General features: G+C 42.7%; 3 protein-coding genes across 12 annotated transcripts; 2 read left to right on the forward strand and 1 right to left on the reverse strand.

Annotated features, from left to right (window-relative positions):
- Window positions 1-25: 25 nt before the first annotated feature.
- LOC6727335 (signal transducer and transcription activator) lies at window positions 26-16,525 on the forward strand. 10 transcript variants are annotated; one of them, XM_039295784.2, is made up of 10 exons: window positions 26-270; window positions 10,046-10,458; window positions 10,585-11,615; window positions 11,684-12,163; window positions 12,222-12,479; window positions 12,538-12,738; window positions 12,784-12,919; window positions 13,428-13,690; window positions 14,190-14,976; window positions 15,297-16,525. In XM_039295784.2, exons 2-8 carry the CDS (start codon window positions 10,334-10,336, stop codon window positions 13,612-13,614), a joined length of 2,418 nt encoding a protein of 805 aa, XP_039151718.1. In that variant the 5' UTR covers window positions 26-270; window positions 10,046-10,333; the 3' UTR covers window positions 13,615-13,690; window positions 14,190-14,976; window positions 15,297-16,525. The 10 variants fall into 10 exon arrangements, with proteins under 10 accessions (XP_039151718.1, XP_039151717.1, XP_016033867.1 ...); XM_039295783.2 differs by having other exon boundaries at window positions 14,699-14,976; XM_016176357.3 differs by having other exon boundaries at window positions 13,428-13,598; window positions 14,699-14,976.
- On the reverse strand, window positions 15,296-16,932 carry LOC6727336 (metallothionein-4). The gene is made up of 2 exons (XM_002102685.3): window positions 16,785-16,932; window positions 15,296-16,717 (listed from the first exon to the last, which is right to left on the reverse strand). Exons 1-2 carry the CDS (start codon window positions 16,807-16,809, stop codon window positions 16,608-16,610), a joined length of 135 nt encoding a protein of 44 aa, XP_002102721.1. The 5' UTR covers window positions 16,810-16,932; the 3' UTR covers window positions 15,296-16,607.
- Window positions 16,933-16,974: 42 nt separating this feature from the next.
- On the forward strand, window positions 16,975-17,499 carry LOC27209416 (metallothionein-2). The gene is made up of 2 exons (XM_016184850.3): window positions 16,975-17,220; window positions 17,298-17,499. The coding sequence occupies exons 1-2, from the start codon at window positions 17,196-17,198 to the stop codon at window positions 17,396-17,398; spliced, it is 126 nt and encodes a 41-aa protein (XP_016033871.1). The 5' UTR covers window positions 16,975-17,195; the 3' UTR covers window positions 17,399-17,499.
- Window positions 17,500-21,221: the final 3,722 nt, after the last annotated feature.

Below are 21,221 nucleotides of genomic sequence, written 5' to 3' on the forward strand. Positions count from 1 at the left end.
CTTGTGACAGGTGGCAACTCCGGCGATTAAGCGATAACATCTTTTGCGGGGGCGCTGTCTATCGAAATCTGCTGGTAGTCGCGTTCGCAAAATTCTGAGTGCTCGCAAAACGAAAACAACGTAATTTTAGTGCGTTTAAAAAGTGATATTTAAGACTTGTTGCTTTGGAATTAAGTGTCCCAACAGCCGTGAGCTGCAGGCGGTGTTGTTTTAAGGATAAAAAGCGTTTTTCCCCCAACACCTGCCATAACCAAAAAGCCAATCTGAGAGGTGAGTGATTTGCTGTGCTGCGCCGATTGTGGAATGGATTAATTATTTAAGGTCTATTGATTAGACGGGGCCCATCCTTAAAAAACCCCTCTCCTAACAACCCTTTTCATTTAAAGAGGGGCGGGGGTGGCATTCCCATGCTCGCTTGTTGCTGCGCACAACAGGTGAAAATTCAGGAGTCGCGTATGTTTATGTGCAGAATACACAAGAGTAGACAAAAAACCATTAATTGTGCTTCTCTGCGACTGGGGTAACCTTGACTTTCGGTGGACAAATCAATCAAATGCAATTAATTACACCGCCAGCGGTGCATATGTGTGGGTGGCAACTCGTGTGTGTACAGACAACATGCGCACTCATATCTGCGGCGCCACAATGATGCGAAAATGGGTGTAAACCCCCTTTGATAAATGTTTGTTTATCGCAATTAGCTTCGCAAATTGTTTATTCTTTTGCAGCCGACAGTGCTGTTAATTTAACAGACTGGGAGGGTTGCAGTCCGGGCTATTCGAGTTTTGCACCATCAAATTAATTTTACTTCTAAATAATAACTTCAATCAACATATTTTTCTTTAAATAACACACAAAGTTTAGTGGAATATTAGCACGATAGAGATATTATATATAAATATTAGATGTTGAGCGTACGCTGCTCTATAAAATAAAATCAACTTAATTTCTAATTAGAATTCGCTATCTGCCCGGGCTGACAGAGACTTAACAGAGGGAATCGATAACCACTGTTAACAGCGATTGTTCACATGTGTTCATCGTCCGATGGTATCGCATGTGGATCGCTTTCGCTCCAACTCTAGAGACGCGGCAGTCGTTTTTTAGCCACTAAAGGGAATTGTTCGAATGCGGAGCAATTTTCAAATGCGCAACCAGTTGAATTCTTTTGCAAGTGCACTTTGTTTTCAAGGATTCGGTTAACTGATAGGATTTCCTTTGGTCGAGACTCCAGTTTTTTTTTCTAAATTCTCAGTTCGTGTGCGGGTGTGCATGTGTGTTCCGTCTCCCTCGCACTGCGTCGTGTGTGTAATGCTTGTGTGTGCGTGAAGCGAGCGCGATTTAAAAATAAAACGGCAAATACATAATAAAAAATATCGAAGAGCAACAGCGGCAGGCGTACCAATACAAACAAACCGATACCAGCCAGCCGTGTGTGTTTACACAGTGTTGTGCGTTGGTGTTTGTGTACCAAAGGTAAATAGAAAATAGGAGAAAAAGAGCAACAAATTTACGAGTGGTGGGGGGTACGTATATAAATGCGTGTATGGGTGGGAGGACTCCGCTGCAATTGTGCACTGCGCAAAAAGTGTGGGTGGCTTCTGAGTGGGTGGGCGTGTGGGCTTTGTGGGCGTGTAGTGGTTCCGCAAGGCCTTCAGGAAGGTTCTCTGCCATTTGGGCACACATTCGATGCACCATCATCATGTGTTTCCACTTGACGCTTTATTTATACATCAACAAAATACCCACACACATGCACATGTGTGCTTCACGCTCCTGTTTCCCGGTCTTCTTCTTCCCCGTTCATTGTTGTTTCCTGGAAAGCCCATAAAAACAAAGGCAACAAGAATTTCGAGTGCAATAGCACAAATGGCAGCAACAACAACACTGATATCGAGTATATTAGCTGTTCCCCATCTCACCGTCCCACTCGCTCCCTTGCACAGCGAGAAAAGCGAGGCTATAAAACTAAAAATTATATATATTTAATGTCCTCTGTATACAAAATTAGGCTATTTTGTATAAATACATAATACAATTTTTTCAATAGGGCATTGGTAAATTAATCCCATGTGTTGTGGCCCACCAAATCAACACCTGCTATCACAAAATTTGGCAACAAACTATTTTTCCAAGTGTCTGGCGTACGGGGCCCTATCATTCTCATATTCACATGCTACTCTTGCTTTCATACGTCGCCGACTTCTGCGCGCTCAACACTTTTATCTTGCTCGCTGTCGTCGGTCGCCTACTGCCCCCTCCTCCGTCGCGGGCTTCCCCTCTCTCCACCCTGACTTCTTGGCCTGGCTATAACCCGGCTGGCTTCTACCACTTCGGGCACATTACGATTGTCAGCGACGCCGACGTTAGTTAACCCCTTGGCGTTTCACATTTGATAAACCCGATCGGATTGCTGTGGACACCGTAGATTATCATTGGTCATAGTGGGTACTCCAATCAATGGCCAGGTGGACGGTCAACTTATGTTAGTTGGCAGAGGGGTTTTCGTCTATGTCAACTAATATAACGCATACATTATATAAATACCATTATTTATTAACAGTGGTTAAAATCATTTATTTTATAGGTAAAAGTGTGATACAATATGATATTGTTATACTTTATTCAGAATTGTATTTCCGTTCTGAGAAACTATATTTTACATAAAAAGTTCACCCTGATTTGAAAGAAAGTAGTAATGTAGTTTTTTTAGAAATTCAAAATGCCACGATACTTTCCTTAAAACTATAGGGTGCTCAAAGTTCGTTTCCCCAATCAGTTCTTCAATATCGTGTTGGAACTCACTCCCGTCAGATGTGAGCATATGTATTTATGCAGCAAAGTTTATCGCCACAAATCCAGTCCACCACATGTGTTTAAAGTTATTTCTGGACCTTCGATATGGGCAGTGCTAATTATTACGCGATTATGCGAATCACTATCCTCAAGCGCAAATCAAGCCGGCTTCTTATCGGCGACTCTCCTTATTATTTACTTTGTTACATTGACACCTCGTTATCAAAGTCGTTTATTGCGTTGCATTTAATCGTCGTAAATGGAGCACTCTGCTGCGGCTTCAATCGATTGGGTCCCTACTGTACTTACACATATTGTGCCAGCTTATCGCCAGCAAAATGCTTTTCTGGTGAGCAGTAGATGGCCCCCGAACTAGCGAATCAAAACTTCAATCTATATTTTCTGAGGAACTTATCTATAAAGTATTTTACAAATATTCTTGTCAATATGCCGAATAATCAAGTTTTAAACCTGAAAATCTGTCTAGCTCGTTAGCAAAGCTGTACTTATTATTAAAAAATTAATGATCATATTTATTTAACTTAATATTCCTTGAAAACCCCAAATCATAATGCTAATTAGTTCTTGAAAAACAAAAAAGTAATATTGAGCAGTAAAACGTGGATTCAAGGGAGGATTAATACATTTTTGCGAATCTTTTGTTGCACTGCGCTGATAAGGAGACCCATTTATTGGCATTTCGCTAAGACTTTACAGTTAAGCAATAAAAGACAATGTTTGGTAGCTGTATTGTTTGATAACCTGACTGACTTCAGTCGAATAATCACTTTTCGAAGCATTGAACCACCAGCACAAGACTGATAACTGAGTGATACCTAACCTTGAATGTCTTTGTATTGCAGTTGACAGTTTGGACAAATAGGACAAATATTCTTTAATTACTTTATTTTCTGACAAATAGACTTGTGCACACATTTTATGAGCTTAAGATCGGTGGGATTCATGAACTGATAAGTGAGGTCATCGGGGCAAGTGTGACAACAAACATTGATCTGTTCGCGGAACGAGCATTATGAGGTGATAAGAAGCCGTGTGCCGACACACTACTTAGCCCAATATACCCCAATCGATCCGGTGTTTCTCGGTAGACGAAACAAAAGCCGACAAACATCGTGCAAAATGTCAGGCGAGCAGCAACGATAAATGATTACTTAAATAATACTTGGTGGTTCATGGGGTGGCGGGGCGTTTTGGGCTCGGCTGGGGGTGGTGCAACGGCGAGGTTCCCATTGTCGGGGTACGGCGAACACCCACACAACCTCAAGGCAAAGAACACTGAGGCATGCTTATTAAACTTTTATGAGTACAAAAACAAATACCACAAACGGCTCTCGTTTCTCACAGGGCAATCGTAAGTGTGTGTGCGTTGTTTATAAAAAATTGAACAAGAAAAATATAAAATGAACGCGGCTGGCTGGCACAAATGTCGAAGCAGCAGAAAGCAAAAAGCGAAAAGAACAGCCAGGAACAACAAAGGCAGCACCCCCGCGCTTTGGGGTTTGGAATCGTCGGTTTTCGAAGTGGTCAGAAATGCTTGGACGCCACACCAAGGGCCGAGGAAATTGTAGTGACCCCAACCAAAGCTCTACGGGCACAACAATCCGAACTTTGATGGCATGCCCATACAAATTTTCCCCCCACCGAGTGCATGACGAATATTCAAATTGGTGTGTCCAACTCAAAGAAGGCGAATTTTTTTTAAAATTTGTATACCAACACTTTTATGGTTTATTTAAATAAATTGTATTATTGCGAACACATGTATGAACGTCGAGATCGCTAGAAATTTAAAAGCTAAAAGGTTTTGCGATTAAGCATGCAGATTCTACGCCCACAATATTTTGTGTTTTATTATTTGCTATTTTTATCGAAATTTCAAATGGATTTTGAATTCCCATTTTATTTGAATACAGAATGTTTGTTTCCGCACATCGAGGTACCACTGTCCCATTTTACCTTTTATGATACGTAGTTCCAACCAGTCTTATCAGTGCCGTGCTGCTGCCATAAAACTTTCCACTTGCCGCACTTGGATTCCTTGGAGCTTTTCAGTTCGCATGAAAATTGGGATCTTTTCTATCTGCGGCTATATCTTGTTTATACGCCCACTTTGCAGATAACACGTTTTCCAGAATTTTCGCTGTGGCAATAGGCCAGATATTGTGTGTGCATACTGCTTACGGGGATTATTCTCCATCTGAATCTGCGGATTGTTTATCCCAAAGATTTCGCATCGCAGATATAGAAAGATAAACAAAGTGACTCGGTGTGTGGAGTAACGATTGCCTGGTGCTCGGCGACGAATGAGTCATCATCCGACCAAATGCTTATCTAAAATGCGCCTATTCGGCATTTTTGTTTTAGCTCGGCATATTAATCACACGACTAAAAGTGCAACTGGGCTGTTTCCTCCATCTTCCTACCCCCTCCACTGTCTATCTTCCCATTTCTCATCGTATTTCTCTGCTGTTTGCGATTCGCTTTTTGTTTGCCGAACAACGGCAGCGAAAAGTCAACTTTTGTGTGGGCAGCTGGCCGGCGAGAGCTTGTTGAGAATCTGTATCTCGTGCGCACAGATACAAAAGTATCTACACATGCTCGTACAAATAGGCAAACACAATCCGTTGGTCAAGAATGTATGTATGCCATAACAATTGGCACTCAATTGTAAATGCATATTACTATGAACTGCGGGTTTTCCCCCGGCGAACGCTGAACTGACTTATATTTTTCTTGGATCCGCTGCTTTACATGCACAGCCCACAACAAACAACGGATGCAAAAAGCAGCCCAACCAGTTCGCTTTTCACTGCAGCTGGCAAACCACTTTCATTATATGCACTGGTTTTCATTGTGGAAAACTCAAGGCTCAAGGTCGCAGGAGGCACTGGTTTTTTCTGTGCGCATGCTGGTTAACTGTGAAGCTATAGAGATTATAAAAAATTAATTTAGTTCTCAGAACGTTGGAAATTCCCATTGGTACTTGCTAGGATGCATAGAAACCGTCATACTTCCGGGCGCTAAAAAAGCGATTTGATTAGATATGTATATATTATACTATATATGCATTGGATATACGGCGATTCTTCGAATGCTTGCCCAAAAGATAGACGTCAATGCAAATTCAAGTTTTGCAACTGAAAACATTTTCGCCGTCGAGAGATCGAAATGAATTTATATACATACATTTAAAAAATTGAAAGAGCTCCGTTCGTTCGTTACACATTTGTTGTGCTTGTGGTTGGAATATACTCGTGTTTGCGTGCTTGAGGCGCTTTTGAGGTCTGTGGAGGTCTGTTGTATACACGTTTTTAACCCCCTAAAGCCGGCCAGCCGTGCGCGTTTCTCATTCACCTCTCCATTTGGCCCAGAAGCCCCTGTGGACATGTGTGAACATTTACAACCGCGTATAAATAACGCCAACTAACGTGTTTGCCTGCAACCAACTAAGTATACTTCGCCTTTTAACTCCACACCCTTCCCCTTTCCCTCCTCCGACTAAACAAACTCACATTCTATATGTGGTCTATATGGCGCTATAAATCGCTGAAGTCGGTGGGATCGTGCGGGGGAGATGGGTTCAGTGGGGCTTCAGTGGGTAACTACCGGTTATCGCGGCTTTTGCGGTAAAGTTAATGCCGGCCGATGTTTTAGCTACAAAGCAAGGCAAAAAACACGCATCATAATAATAAGCGATGATTTTTCTTTAAAAATTCATTATATTTCGCTATTCGAAATTACACGTTTCCTTCTGTGCACATCTACTTTCCAAGTTGTTCCGAGAATCGTAGCCAAAAGCATGCTACTAAGGGTTATACAAATTAGAAAAAAAACCATCACACACTTTCACACAATTAAAATGGAAACATTTTTGATTTGATAAAGTGTTCCATGTGCTAGAAATTGTGCAAGGAGCGCATAATTGTTATTATACATAATTTAAAACCAAAGTTTGGGGCGCTTATCGCAGGAAGTTGGATAAGTCGAACTTTAATGCTTGAAAATCTAGAAAGATGTGTATGTGAGAATTATTAACAGCAAGATAAATATAATAATGTTATTATATATATATTTTATATATATATATTTATTAGCCACAAGGTCACGTTTTATAAATTTTCTAAAGCTTGAATGAGCTATTTAATTGAAATATTTTTTTCGTAGTGTGCTTTTTCGCTGACGTCACGTGCTGGAGATATTTTTCGCTTTCAGCGCAGTCAATAGCGAAACTTAAAAATGCCGCAAAATTTTTTTATCGCGTCTGGGTCTGTGCTTGGTTTGTTTAGCCTTTGTTTTTGTTTTCATTCAGCGTTTGCTGCTCGTGCGGCTGGCGGAAAGAAAACTGGATTTCAGTACAAAATCAAAATACATTCAGAGCCAAAAAAGGATTTGACTCGATATCAACAAGTTCTTAGTAACTAAGTTGTTTTAAAAATACACTTTTGATTTATGCTCTTAGTTTGCCTTAGATTGGACGCCTATATACGTTAGGTTGCCGGAAAATGTAAGTCCCATGCCGCTGTGGTCCCAAAAGACAGCACATGGCCAAAAACTCTAGCGATATGAGCCCCCGAGAGAGGCGGTGGCCACCCAGTCATCCATCCATGCATTTTTGGCTCTAATTATGGGGTGCGGTTGGTTATTTCGTTGATAATATACACCGGCATTTCCCCTTTTGTGACCCTCGAAGAGGCGATGTGCGTAAATTAACATAATAATTCCATTAACCGAATTTCATAATAACATCTTTGTGGACAAAAGCATTTTTCGCATACGTCGGTCAGTAGTTTCGCAGTTCCTAATAAACGAAAACTCTAGTCGCTTTTCCGCGAAGCCGTTGAGGGCTATTTAAAGTTAGTAAATTGACCGATAAGTGCCTGGTTCGGTTTTCCACCTAATCCATACGCAATCTTTCGTGGCAATTGATTCATCGATGCCTTTTGGTCAACGCGCTATCAGAGCATGGTAATAATATATGAATATGGCAAATTTCCAGCAAACACTGATTATTCTAACTACTTCAGCGAAATTTTCATATCATTCTTAATGGTTGGCCGTACTTACTTTGTCATTCACGTTTGCGCCTTATCAAGTGAAAGGTTTCGGGTATAAAAGTGGGCAGTCAAATTAGCCAAGCCTTTAGTTGAATTCGTTCAATCGATCGGTAAACACCTGTAGACAATTCATAACTTCACATATAATCATTAATTGCCGTGATAGAAAAACGATCTCCCCATTGTCGCAATACAGCGATTAGCTATCGCTTGGCAAATTGTTTGTAAACAGTCTGCTCACAGCCACCTGACAGCCTCTGCTCTACTCAGATAACCCAAGTGAGATCAGGAACAGTTCCCTATAAAGCCGGCGAATCGATACGAGAAATCGAAACATCTACTTCTGTTTCGTCTGAAGCTTTTCCATCGATAACCCTCGTTGCGGGTGACTCACCTCGGATGCAATTGTGTGTCTTTAGTATTTTTGCAGCTTTTCACGCTGATAACTAATGGAAAAGTACTTCTAAGGCCGCAATTCGACGGTGCTCCTAATAAGAATAAACAAAAAACTATTTTTGCCAACTTGACTGAGTTTCTTCCAGCTGACTTGGCACATTAGAGGCATCCGAAAGCAAACCAGAACCTTGAACCACTTTACTGTGGACTAAAAAGTGCCGAAGGGCAGAAAAAGAAAGAGCAGCCGGCAGCACTGACTTATGAATAGAAAGAAACCTGCCTGCGAGCGAATCCAAACTACCTCTTACCACCACCACACACCACACAGTCGCATTGGTTCCATCTACCTAAGCTGACTTACTCCCTGACTCTCGTACCTAGTGAGCCGCACATCCGAACTTGAATGCGGTTCCTGCGGGTCAGGTATCGGCGCGACCTGTTTTGATCATCCACCTCCTCCATCCCTAAAGTCCCTTCGCTTGGGCTGCATTTTCGGGCTTGTTTCGGCCATTAGATCCTTATCTAATTTTGTTGCCTGGACTGGAGTCGCCTGGAAGTGGACTGGTGGACTGGTTTGCCTTGTTTACACCACTCTTTCAACTTCTTCGTTTTCTTGGGCCATTCATATTTGCTACGTGAGCGTCGCGCTGGCCTTTTTTCCGGGTAACTACAGAAATTAGCGTATCGACCACAAAAGCAAACACGTTTCGGTTCGGGTTTGGCTTTCAGTTTGGCTTTCGGGTCTGTGAGTCTGGACCCTGCGTCTGGATTACCGCTCATTTACGGTCACGTTTCGACGACAAGGAATTGTCGCCGGTGGTGCGGACTTGGCCAAGAATCATCGCGGCACGAAGGAGAAGGGCTCGACCGGTTGCCAACGACGTTGGCACCGGCACCGGCACCGCCACCAGGCTGCCTTATCAGCACTATTTAGCATGACCATAAAGAGTCATATTCCCCACGGATCGCACTCGGACTCGGACTCGCCCGGTGGTGCAATTAATTTTCACACCTGTTGTTCGGAGCGTCTCGAATTCACCTCACGCGTTGGTTTGGCTCGTTTTTTGTTTACTTTCTCACTTGCGTGCGAGCTGGTTTTTCTCGGTGTGTTTGTCATTTGCAATAATTTTTCGTTATGGTAATAAAAGGCTAAAGCCAGAATGGTCGCATTCATTGGGCTCTTTACCGCGCTCATAAAGCCACGTTCTATGAGCTCACGACACGGCTGGGAGATCTGCTTCCTCCTCTGAAATTACACATCTAATTATATTTCCATTACCTAAATTGAAAACATTTCATTCGGCAGTGGAATTGTTTAAGAAACCTAAAGTTAACAAAACTGAATATCAGCGTACGAAACAACAGAGGTTTTCCTTTAAAAATTTGAGTTTTGAGCAATGTAAATATGTTTGGAATGTAAACAAGTACAATTATCAGTTCTTTATGATGTGTAACACTATGGAAGGCGTAACAAAGATGTGTTACTGATTAACATTTACTTTACCTTTCGATATGACACAAACATGACTCTGCTTATTGTTAATATTTGACCGAGGGGAGACCCAAACCTTGATAGATAAGTCAACAATTGGCCGTCTTTATGGAATACCACATCGAGTACGAGCTGCAGTGCAAATATTGTTTAAAGTCAGACTGTGGTCGCATCTACGAATCGCACAAAACCATAGCCGCCATCACATCACATATTAATCCAATATTAGGAGACATTATCGACATCGCACTTACCCTCATATGTACATATGCTTGTGTATTTATAGTTTCCTCCTCCTAACCATACTAAATTCAAACCAAGTCAGAAAAACACGATCTAGTTCGCATGTATGCGAGTGCATTTTATGGACGCCTCAGACTCATTTGCCTGTGGAAGCCAGCAGGACATTGATCGGCCCAAGAGCCAGCTCAAAAAGTCCCAGAACAGAAACTGAATCCGAGCCAGAATCAGAAACACCCCAACCGTTGCACTGATCACCATACACATTCAGCTGTCACAGCTTAGCATCCAAAATCACTATACCATCATCATATCCATCGGGTAGAGCAAGAGCATGAGCTTGTGGAAGCGCATCTCCAGCCATGTCGACTGCGAGCAGCGTATGGCGGCTTACTACGAGGAGAAGGGTATGCTCGAGCTGCGCCTCTGCTTGGCACCCTGGATCGAAGACAGGATAATGTGAGTAGAGTGGGGAGTTGGGGGTGATGGGGTTGATTAAAGCCAGCAGCAGCTTCCGAACGAACAATAAGTACGCTTAGATCTTTTTGGAAAGCATAATCTTATGAATCTCTTTTACCCCTGTAGGTCCGAACAAATAACGCCCAACACTACCGATCAGTTGGAGCGCGTGGCCCTAAAGTTCAACGAAGATCTGCAGCAAAAGCTTCTATCCACACGCACCGCCAGCGACCAGGCCCTCAAGTTCCGGGTGGTGGAGCTTTGCGCCCTTATCCAACGCATCTCCGCCGTTGATCTGTACACACATCTGCGCAGCGGTCTACAAAAAGAGTTGCAGTTGGTCACCGAGAAGAGCGTGGCTGCAACCGCAGGCCAATCAATGCCGCTAAATCCCTACAACATGAACAACACGCCCATGGTTACCGGCTACATGGTGGACCCCAGTGATCTGCTGGCGGTGTCCAACAGCTGCAATCCGCCAGTTGTTCAGGGCATAGGACCCATCCACAATGTGCAAAATCCAGGCATTGCCTCCCCAGCCCTCGGTATGGTCACACCCAAGGTGGAGCTGTACGAGGTGCAACATCAGATCATGCAGGCCCTCAACGAGTTTGGCAACTGTGCCAATGCCTTGAAGCTGCTTGCCCAGAACTACAGTTACATGCTAAACTCCACATCCTCGCCGAACGCAGAAGCTGCCTACAGAAGTCTCATCGAGGAAAAGGCGGCCATCGTACTCACAATGCGTCGCAGCTTTATGTACTACGAGTCGCTGCACGAGATGGTCATACACGAGCTCAAGAACTGGCGCCACCAACAAGCGCAAGCCGGAAACGGAGCTCCCTTTAATGAGAGCTCCTTGGATGATATCCAGCGCTGCTTTGAGATGCTCGAAAGCTTTATCGCACACATGCTGGCTGCCGTTAAGGAGCTGATGCGCGTACGTCTGGTCACCGAAGAGCCGGAGCTCACACATCTGCTTGAACAGGTTCAGAACGCGCAGAAGAACCTGGTATGCTCAGCCTTTATCGTCGACAAACAGCCCCCGCAAGTGATGAAGACCAACACACGCTTCGCAGCGTCTGTGCGCTGGCTAATCGGTTCTCAGCTGGGCATTCACAACAATCCACCTACAGTCGAGTGCATCATAATGTCAGGTAAGAATAATGAGTACTTTCTCTGCTCCTCAGTATATATGCCTAAAGTTTTCACTTCTTATTTACAGAGATCCAGTCGCAACGGTTCGTTACGCGCAATACACAGATGGATAATAGTAGCCTCTCCGGTCAATCATCGGGCGAGATTCAAAACGCCTCTAGCACCATGGAGTATCAGCAAAACAACCATGTTTTCTCCGCCAGTTTCCGAAACATGCAGCTGAAGAAGATCAAGCGGGCCGAAAAGAAGGGAACTGAGAGCGTGATGGACGAGAAGTTCGCCCTATTCTTCTACACCACCACCACCGTGAACGATTTCCAGATCCGTGTTTGGACCCTGTCCTTACCGGTGGTGGTTATTGTGCACGGCAACCAGGAGCCCCAGTCCTGGGCTACCATTACTTGGGACAACGCGTTTGCGGAGATTGTTCGCGATCCCTTCATGATTACCGACCGCGTTACCTGGGCCCAGCTGTCAGTCGCGTTGAACATCAAATTCGGATCTTGCACGGGGCGTTCTCTGACCATTGACAACCTGGATTTCCTATGTGAGTTGGATCTCCATTATTTGTTGATGATCGATATTTATTTTCGTTGTTCTTACAGACGAGAAACTCCAGCGTGAGGAGCGGTCTGAGTACATTACGTGGAACCAATTCTGTAAGGAGCCCATGCCCGATCGGTCCTTTACATTCTGGGAGTGGTTCTTTGCCATCATGAAACTCACCAAAGATCACATGTTGGGCATGTGGAAAGCAGGCTGCATTATGGGCTTCATCAACAAGACCAAGGCTCAGACTGATCTGCTGCGTTCAGTTTATGGTATCGGCACTTTCCTGCTCCGTTTCTCCGACAGCGAGCTCGGTTTGTTAAAAATACTTACATATTTAAGGTAACAAAAAATAAATGTTATAAACCACAGGTGGAGTCACTATCGCCTACGTAAACGAAAATGGATTGGTCACCATGCTGGCGCCATGGACTGCACGTGATTTCCAGGTGCTGAACCTGGCCGATCGCATTCGAGATCTGGACGTGCTTTGCTGGCTGCACCCTAGCGATCGGAATGCGAGTCCCGTGAAGAGGGACGTCGCCTTTGGTGAGTTCTACTCAAAGCGTCAAGGTAAGAATGCAATCAAAGATAACACGGTCCAACACTCCTAATCAGAACCTGAACCCCTCGTTCTAGATCCCGTGACCGGTTATGTGAAGAGCACATTGCACGTTCACGTTTGTAGAAACGGAGAGAATGGATCTACTAGTGGAACACCGCATCATGCTCAGGAAAGCATGCAACTGGGAAAGTAAGTTTTGGAAGCCGACGCCACAGCCAAATCGACCGCCAACAGCCACAACAAAAACAATAAACCATTTATTACCTTTTGCGTTTATACTTGGCTTCAAAGCTTGAGTGGAGAGCTAATGTTTGGGCCGAGATGATCGATAAAGCCTCTATGTCATGGCTGATCCGCCCTTTTTTTTTTGCTTGTTTGCTTTACTTTACATTGATTATGATTATGTTTTTGACCAAAAAGTTTAATCAGATTGCAATACTTTGAATTCGAAAAAAAACGTTGTAAAGGGGCAAAAAGTCGAAACCGAATGCGTTTGTTCCTGACTAATCCGAACTTGAGGCTCTTTTGTTACCAAACTAATAAAACTAATTGGATACTCTTTCTGAGCTCTTTTGATAAGCTCTCCATTTCACTCGTCTCTACTTATTTGTACTTACACAGATACTTACCTACCCTACTCTTTGTTTATTTTTATTTTCCACCTTTTGCGGCTATTGATTTTTTGGTGATGGTTCAGTATCTCGCCACAAAGCGGCATCACTTTCTATAGCCCAGGCCGACTTGAGGAATCAGATTCCGATGCTAGCGAAACGGCCGAGGCCCTAGAGAGAATTGTGATAGGCGCTCAACCCAACGATCCTGTGATAAGTGAAATCACTGATGCCTTATTGACCAGCAACTATAGACAGTACGTTTACTATTAATGATCTTATGCTGTGCCACCGCCTGCACCTGATGGCTGGGTACTGGGCGCTAGTTGATTGTGCCATTTACCGAAAGGTATAACATTATAGCTAAGTTTCGCATTCAAATCACTCAACTCCGATCACTGCAACCCGTTCACTTGTTGATACTTCCCGCGCTCTTCGTCCGCATTCACTCACGCCCTAATAGCGCTCTCATCCGATCGATCCGTCCTGACCGCCATCTCCCAGTTCCCCAATCAAATTGCAGTTGGCTACTTCATTCTCATACCATTGCATCGCCTCAGTTTATTCCTGGTTCATGAATTTCAGATGGGCTCTCTCGAATGAGATAACTAACTATACTCGTATGCCTAGTCGTTCGCAATTTAGTTTTAAGAGACTTAATTACTTACGTTTCGTTTTGTGTTAAGTGAGTCTTTTATATTTTTCACTTTATGTTCAAAGTATTGCCATCTCTTTAAACTTTTCAGGCACAACTCGATCAATTTTGTAAGACATTTGCAAAAGTTTAAAAAAAAAACATGCCCTCTAACCTTTATCTTTACCCTTTTCTTATTTCGCTTTGAACGCAGCTTGCAGAATAGCACCATCATGCACCTATAAATCTGATCTTAACCAATCTGAGTTAACCAATCAAGCGACATAGGCAGTTTCAGATTGAAAAAGAAAAACTAATAAAATTGACAAGTGTTTAAAACTGCTAATTGCTACACTAGATTTAAAATACTCCTGTGTGCCCCTTTGTAAGGGTTGTTGTTCGATTACTTGCATGTTCGTTGCTGTTGTCACTTTTATTACGAACTTAATCTCAATTTGATGTTATTGTTATTATATTGAATGTTAAGTGAATCCTTCACTCTCAATTGTTGGGGATTAGCTTCCATTAAAGCTTGCGCAACATTTCCCAAGTACAAATTTGTAATAAGTTCAGCACTTTGGCCATTTCATTATTTTATGCCCTCATCTAATGCATCCATCCCACCTTTTCCTTGGACCGCCTGCATGATTTTGATTTAAAAACTTCCGGTTTATTATTATTTCTTTTCTAATTTTACACAACTTTGTTCGAAACCTCTTTTAGTGGTGACTTTGGAATGGCGGACTTCGACACGATTACAAACTTTGAGAACTTTTGAAACTAAGAAACTATAACAACTATAGAAGCGTACGTATAAACGAAATCAAATAAACTCCTGAACGTGTGTCGCTATCTTGGAAGTCCGACGATGACGATTCCGCCACCTCAACGATTGCAACGATCTGGCGCATGACTCATTGTGCTAATCGAAAGTTTTATTTAATGTTATCTAGATGTAATTATTAGATTTGGGAATGCATCGTAGTGGAAGGTTTTGTTTGGTATGTATTTCATCTCTTGATATTTATTATTTTACCTCTGAGACTTCTTTTAAGACTAGCTAGAAGAGTTGAAACTTCGTACAGGGAACGAAACAAATTACGAATTTACATGCAGAATATCTATATATATTTATATACGTATATATGTACACAAGCGCTTTCTTGCCGCAGATGGTGAAACTATTTTTAAAAACCAACTTAGCTGCGTATTTTAAATGTTACTCGTGTACCTACTACTTGCGACTAAGAACTATTAAGAACTATTTTCATAGGTTTTCGTTTATACATTTTATATTGAACTCTTACCTTTTTCCTTGCAGCTTTTTGTGAAACGCCAAAACACAAGAACAACATCAACAACAATAAGATCTAGCCGATCAATGCATGCAACACAAACACCTTCAGCTCACAGCCAGAACATTGTCTATATTATATATCGTGATTATGATTGTGTCTGACTTAAGCAACATTTAGAATTTCTGTGTTGTATAAACCTTTGGAATGTGTCCGCACGTTGTTTTATATTTTTATATATACCTTTTATATATGTATGCATATGATTTCAATTTGTGCACTATGACATGTTCGTCTGTGACAAAGCATTACGTTTAGATGATACTGACGAGATAATCGGTTTAGTTAGTGAGTAACTATTTGTTGAATCTAAATTTTTGATTTTGATTTTAATTTTATGGAATATTTTTAAAACTTTGATATACAAATTACTTCGCGTGCTAAGCCTATGTTAAACGAAAGTGGAAAAACAATCAACGAGAGCAGCAACGCAGGGATTGATTGCATTAATTTTAGTTATAATCTAAGTAACATTGAATTGCTTTATGTAACCCCATCCTTTATTGGCTTCCAATGCTGAAAATGCGCAAAAATTTGAACTAATCAATGTATATTTTTTTGAAACTTGTTTGTTTGAGTCATCAGGGCAGAGTTTGCAATGCATTTCAAATGCGCCACATGCGATTGCCTTTTTAGTCAGCTACTAGAGACACGAGGACCATATTACGTTTGTTTGAGAGATCGTAAACATAATCATTTATGTATGTAAACAGCAACAATAACACAATACTACACTTAGCTTTGTACGTGAACCTTAAGAATTTTATAAGACTTAAGTACACCCCAAATAAATATACAATTCAATAAACTTGAAACACTTAAATGCGAACGGGAGCGGATTTCCTTTTGTGTACTCACAATTTGCGAAACCAAATGTAATACTGTGTACGTAAAGTTTTAATGTTTAATTGTGAAAGCTATTGCACACACACATTCCCCAAAAACTATAAACAAACAGCACACAACACACAGATACACACGAGAGAAGCTCGCCAAAAACAATGTTGATATTTGGATACTATTATTTGATTGTCCTGTCCTCACGGTGTACTTGAACTAATTGTGTACATTGTGTAAGTGTTTTAAATGTAATTTCGAACGCTAATTGGGTGTGCAATTTCTAAAGCTAATGTGGGAAATAACTAAAGAACTATTCTTGTCAAAATGGCCAATAAAGATTTGATTTTAAACATTAGTTTCAATTGATTGTGTATTTATTTCGTTGTCATGCCAAAGGGTTTTTCATCACACAGATGAGCTCGAGAAGGGTCCTGTATCTAGTTTTTGGTGGAGCAGCACTTGTCCTTGGGTCCGTTCTTGCAGGAGCACTGGCACTGCTGGCTGCAGGCGCAGTTGTCGCCGCACTTGGTGGCGGAGCACTGGCAGTCTAAGGGATTAAGTAGGGAAATTAGCAGCCGCACTTGATTAACTAGTATGATTACTAGTATACTCACTTGTTCCACAAGCCTTGCAACCCATTGTGTGTTTATATATTTTGCTGTTGAATTTATTAAAATAAACTTGATTCACTTAGCCGTTAGCTAGCACTGTTTGATGATTGTCGAATGGCGGTCCAGCATTCTTATAGTGCTTCTACTGCTTTGCGCACCAAGAAAATCGATTCCTGTTATCAGGGCGTGTGCAAATCGCTTTATCATTGCCGGGCACAAAAAGCATTATGCTTTTGCGCACGCCGATCGAGCTGCACACGGCTTTCTTATCTTATCGGACAGCACGGCCCACCGTTTCGATTGGACTGGATCGGGTATAAAGAGGAGGGTTTCCCAACCAGAAGGCATCAACAGGTTCAACAAGCTTCGAAGACTCGGAAATACCGCAGTAAATAAACCAAAAAAATCAACAAGATGCCTTGCAAGGGATGTGGAAACAGTGAGTACCAGTCACCCCAAATGGGACAACTTATATTTTATAAAGTTATACTAATAGAATGAACTCTCCACCTCTAGACTGCCAGTGCTCAGCCGGAAAGTGCGGAGGTAACTGCGCCGGAAACAGCCAATGCCAATGCGCCGCCAAGACGGGAGCCAAGTGCTGTCAGGCCAAGTGATGGCCGGATCCTTTTGGATTAGGTTAAATAGTCTCTAATAGTTGTTACAAACCCCCGACTGACGCTGAATAAAACCCATTATAATGTTGTGCTTATCTTAATTAAATATGGCTATTAATTATTGAAAATGTAGCACTTTAAGTGCTTTCAAAAATGAAAACATAAGAAAAGCTTTGTTACTGCCAATTGTTACCTGATCTATTCAGTTCGTCATAGAGTTATCATTGATCCCCATTTTGTGAAAACAATATTAAATTCTAAACATTATCAATTTATTATATATTTATTGTGCTTGCTCTAAAGTAGCTCTAAACCATCATGCATAAAAGTAAAAAATAACAGAAAAAATTTTCTGGCATTTGTGACGGAAGTCTTCATTCCCAGGCCCCACTTTGGGCATAAGTTTATAATCTACGGGGTTTATTTAATTTGCAGCGAAGCAAAACAGCTCGCTACCACTTTCTATGGCCCATTTAGCCAAGTGTGGTTAGTGTGGTTGGCTGTGGAGCAGGTGCGTTAGTTGAAGGGCCATCAGCCGACAGAGAAGAGGACTCGAGTCGCCGCAGTCTTTAAATGTGCAACTTGGAGGGGCCACTGCTGGCAGTGGCGAGCAGCGAATGCATGTCTGAGTGCCACAGTCGTGTCCTTGCCACACTGCTCGGAGGAGTCCTCTAGGATGCGTGCCGTAAACAGGTTGAAATGGCAGGATGGCAGGCAAGTGGTTAAACATCTGGCAGATTGAAAGCCGAGAAGGACACGCTCTCTGTCTGTCTGTCAATTCGCATCCGAAAGATGCATTAAGCGCGCTAATTGCAGTTGACAATCTTATTTAACAGGCAGCCGAATTGGGGGAACTGCCGGATCCGGAGGCCAAATTAATCTAGTTGGATATCCTTCGAGCTTGGCTCTTGGCCGAAATTCCCATTTCAGCGATTTAATATCGTTAAGCGGCGGAAATGGAATCGCGCCAGGTAACTGCTCACTGCTAACTGATTTTTGCTTTGCCGGTCCTTTCCGCCAAGTCATCAAAGTTAATTCGTATGGGTGGAAGTTTGAGCTATGATGTTTTTACAGCCATTTCCCGCTTCGAAATGCCAGTCAGCCGTTTGCCGTTTTGCCTTGCTCTGCTCTATTTGCTTTGTTTTGCTTCCTGGCCGGAAATTCGTGTCACACCATTTGCCAGTTGCTGCCTGATAAAGTGACACGTCGGCATTGAAAGTTGCAGGCTGCAAGTGGGTCACGCGATGCGTTTAAATCTCGGCTTAGGGGGCGCATACGCAACCAAAGCAGTGACGCACACGGGGCGTATACGCGATGCCTCTTTGTGGGCACTCTTAAAGCGCAAACGCAAACAGTTAATTACGACATTAAGTTTTCATGTCGCAGCGAAGTGAAACGGAGCAGAGCGGAAACAACTGCAATGCGGGCACTTCGTGAGGACTTTGTCGCCAGGCGAAAGGCGAAAAAGGACGAGGCGCCCGGCGCATCACTTATGCATAAGAACATTTTAACTTTTCGCTGGCCACTTTCGACCCTCGACGGGATCAGGGATAAGGCATAAGGGATCGGGGAATGCAGAATACGGTACACGGTATTCCGGAAACATGGCGACAAAGGACACGGGCTCGTGTTTATCTTTGCGTGTGAATCTCGCCTCCTGGCAGTGTAAAGTTGCTCTACGGTGAAATCAAATTATCCACACAAGTGGCGAGAAGTTTTTGGCAGGCAACGAAACATAAATTAATGAAATGCACAAAAACTGTGAAGCCACCGTGGAGTCACCCGCCCGCCCCCTTTGTGTGCAAATATTCTTAATAATTTATTACAATTTGTTTGCTAAGCGCTTCGAAACTTTCTTGAACTTTTCAACATAAATTAACAGATTAGTCGGCAGCCGTCGCGTCGAGTGGCAGACTCTATGCTGCCTCCCCCGCCAACCAAATTTAAGCCAGCAGCCGGTTGACCCAAAAGCCCCAGGAAAACCCAAACAGACTGGGCCCAGACAGGTCCTGCTTCAGTTTTGGCTCAGCTGTTCCGGTGTCCCTGCGTTAATTTCCATCTCCCAACGAGCTGGGAAAACTTTGCACCAGCACGCGCACAGAGGTGCGCTTGTGATCCAACCGCTGTGGCTAACACTATAAATCTTGGCCAATTTGCAAATCTCTCCAGCCGCCTTTTGTGGCTTGGTGGTCCGGAGCCCGTGGGGGCATGGTTTCACACATTCACCATAAAGTATTCATTTTTAATTCGTTTCATTTGCTGACCCCTAAGCGACATTTCTGCACAAATATGTAAGGGAATAACTCTTCGACTTTTAAAATTAAGCTATTTTAAATCTGTGATTATTTAAGTGGCAGAGCAATCGAAGTGCTTAAAGAATTTACTGCTCCAAGATATTAAATAATTTATTACTCTAGCTGTATTTAAAAGTAAAATTCTTCTTTTGATTTTATTTTGTTAAGACAAACACACAAGTATCCAATGGTATTGAGCATCAAGGGACTTAGTTTCACTGCAGTTCAATAAAGTTATTTATTTTCGTTTATTACTTCTCTCATCACTTTAAACATTTAAGTTGGAAAATGAAAACTGTCGACATAGACATTCATTTGATATGGTTGTTCACGTTCGTGTGCACGTTGGAATCCCAGGTGCGTAATCAAACAGGACCACCCACCACCCATCAGGTGGTGGCCTTTGGGGCCGCTTGTCTGTCAAGTCGCTTATCAATCGCTTTGGCGGCACTTTTCCATTTTTTTCTCGATTCGTGTTCAGTTTTCGGTTGCCACTGATTTCCCCAAGCACTTTAAGGCCATGACACCGGGTTCAGGGGTCGTGGGTCAGGGTGCAAGTAAATGTGTCACCTCATGATTGCCATAACTAAGGCCAAGCAAAGCCATTAGGGCGGCACATCCTGCGGTTGCAGGAAGTCCTTTGCCCTTTGTTGACAGCAATTTCATATGCACGACTGCACCATTACACAATGTGTCACCCATTGCAAAGACAAAGGCGGGCCCAGGATACGCCTCCAATCCCCAATCTGCAGTGCCCGCCTGTCCATTCGCCTGTCAGTCAGTGGAGCCAACAAACAAAATTACAGTTTTGTCCTTGTTGACCATTAGATTTATTATAAAACTTTAATGCAACTTTCGCAACACATGCAGAGTTGTATGGGTGTGTGTGTATGTGTTAATGCCGTAATGTTGTTAATTAAGTGAACATGGCAAGCGCCCTGACCTGGCAGCTGTCCAGTATCAGTATGTACATATCGTGTCCTGGCAACCGCCCCCCTTTAAAATCCCTGCCACCTGTCAGTTGCAACCGGAGAATTTCAGAGGAAGAAGAGCCCAGGGCTCCAGGATTCCACAGCTCCATGGGCTGCATGGGTCAGAGAAAAATGCAGAGTGTCAGCGACGATTCCAAAGCAGTTCCGAATGCCATCCGGCGGAGCAATGGGTCGGTCCGTGCCTCATTAGCTAACTGTGCACGTGCACAAATCAATTTGGCTCTGCCGAGCTCGCCCTTTTGCAGCCAGGCTAAAAACAATCATACGACGCGTTGTCCAAACGGCAATCAAAGTCAACTGCTTTCAGTGGTGAAGGAAATCTCACACTGGACGGAAACTACGAAGTGGAGCATTTGTTCCTTTGGTGTTTGGTGAGAGCTGGATTTTTTAAATATATATTTATCATTTATAATCTATTTGAATTTTAGGTACTAAATATAACTACAATAGCATAACGAGCATTTTGATATTGAAAGCTTCAGGATAAAATGTTAAGTTCACTTTTTTAATTTATATTTAAATTAAACTTTGTTGGGA

The sequence above is a fragment of the Drosophila simulans genome, chromosome 3R (assembly GCF_016746395.2).
Source record: "Drosophila simulans strain w501 chromosome 3R, Prin_Dsim_3.1, whole genome shotgun sequence".
Taxonomy (NCBI): Eukaryota; Metazoa; Arthropoda; class Insecta; order Diptera; family Drosophilidae; genus Drosophila; species Drosophila simulans.

Excerpts from the sequence above, each read along its gene's own strand:
- LOC6727336 (XM_002102685.3), bottom strand. The coding sequence starts at position 16,809 with ATGGGTTGCAAGGCTTGTGGAACAA. Across the intron at positions 16,718-16,784 it reads TTGCAAGGCTTGTGGAACAA|ACTGCCAGTGCTCCGCCACC; the intron begins GTGAGTATACTA and ends TTAATCCCTTAG.
- LOC27209416 (XM_016184850.3), top strand. The coding sequence starts at position 17,196 with ATGCCTTGCAAGGGATGTGGAAACA. Across the intron at positions 17,221-17,297 it reads TTGCAAGGGATGTGGAAACA|ACTGCCAGTGCTCAGCCGGA; the intron begins GTGAGTACCAGT and ends CTCCACCTCTAG.
- LOC6727335 (XM_016176357.3), top strand. The coding sequence starts at position 10,334 with ATGAGCTTGTGGAAGCGCATCTCCAGCCATGTCGACTGCGAGCAGCGT. Across the intron at positions 12,164-12,221 it reads TGACAACCTGGATTTCCTAT|ACGAGAAACTCCAGCGTGAG; the intron begins GTGAGTTGGATC and ends TTGTTCTTACAG. Across the intron at positions 13,599-14,698 it reads TTGACCAGCAACTATAGACA|TGGTGACTTTGGAATGGCGG; the intron begins GTACGTTTACTA and ends AACCTCTTTTAG.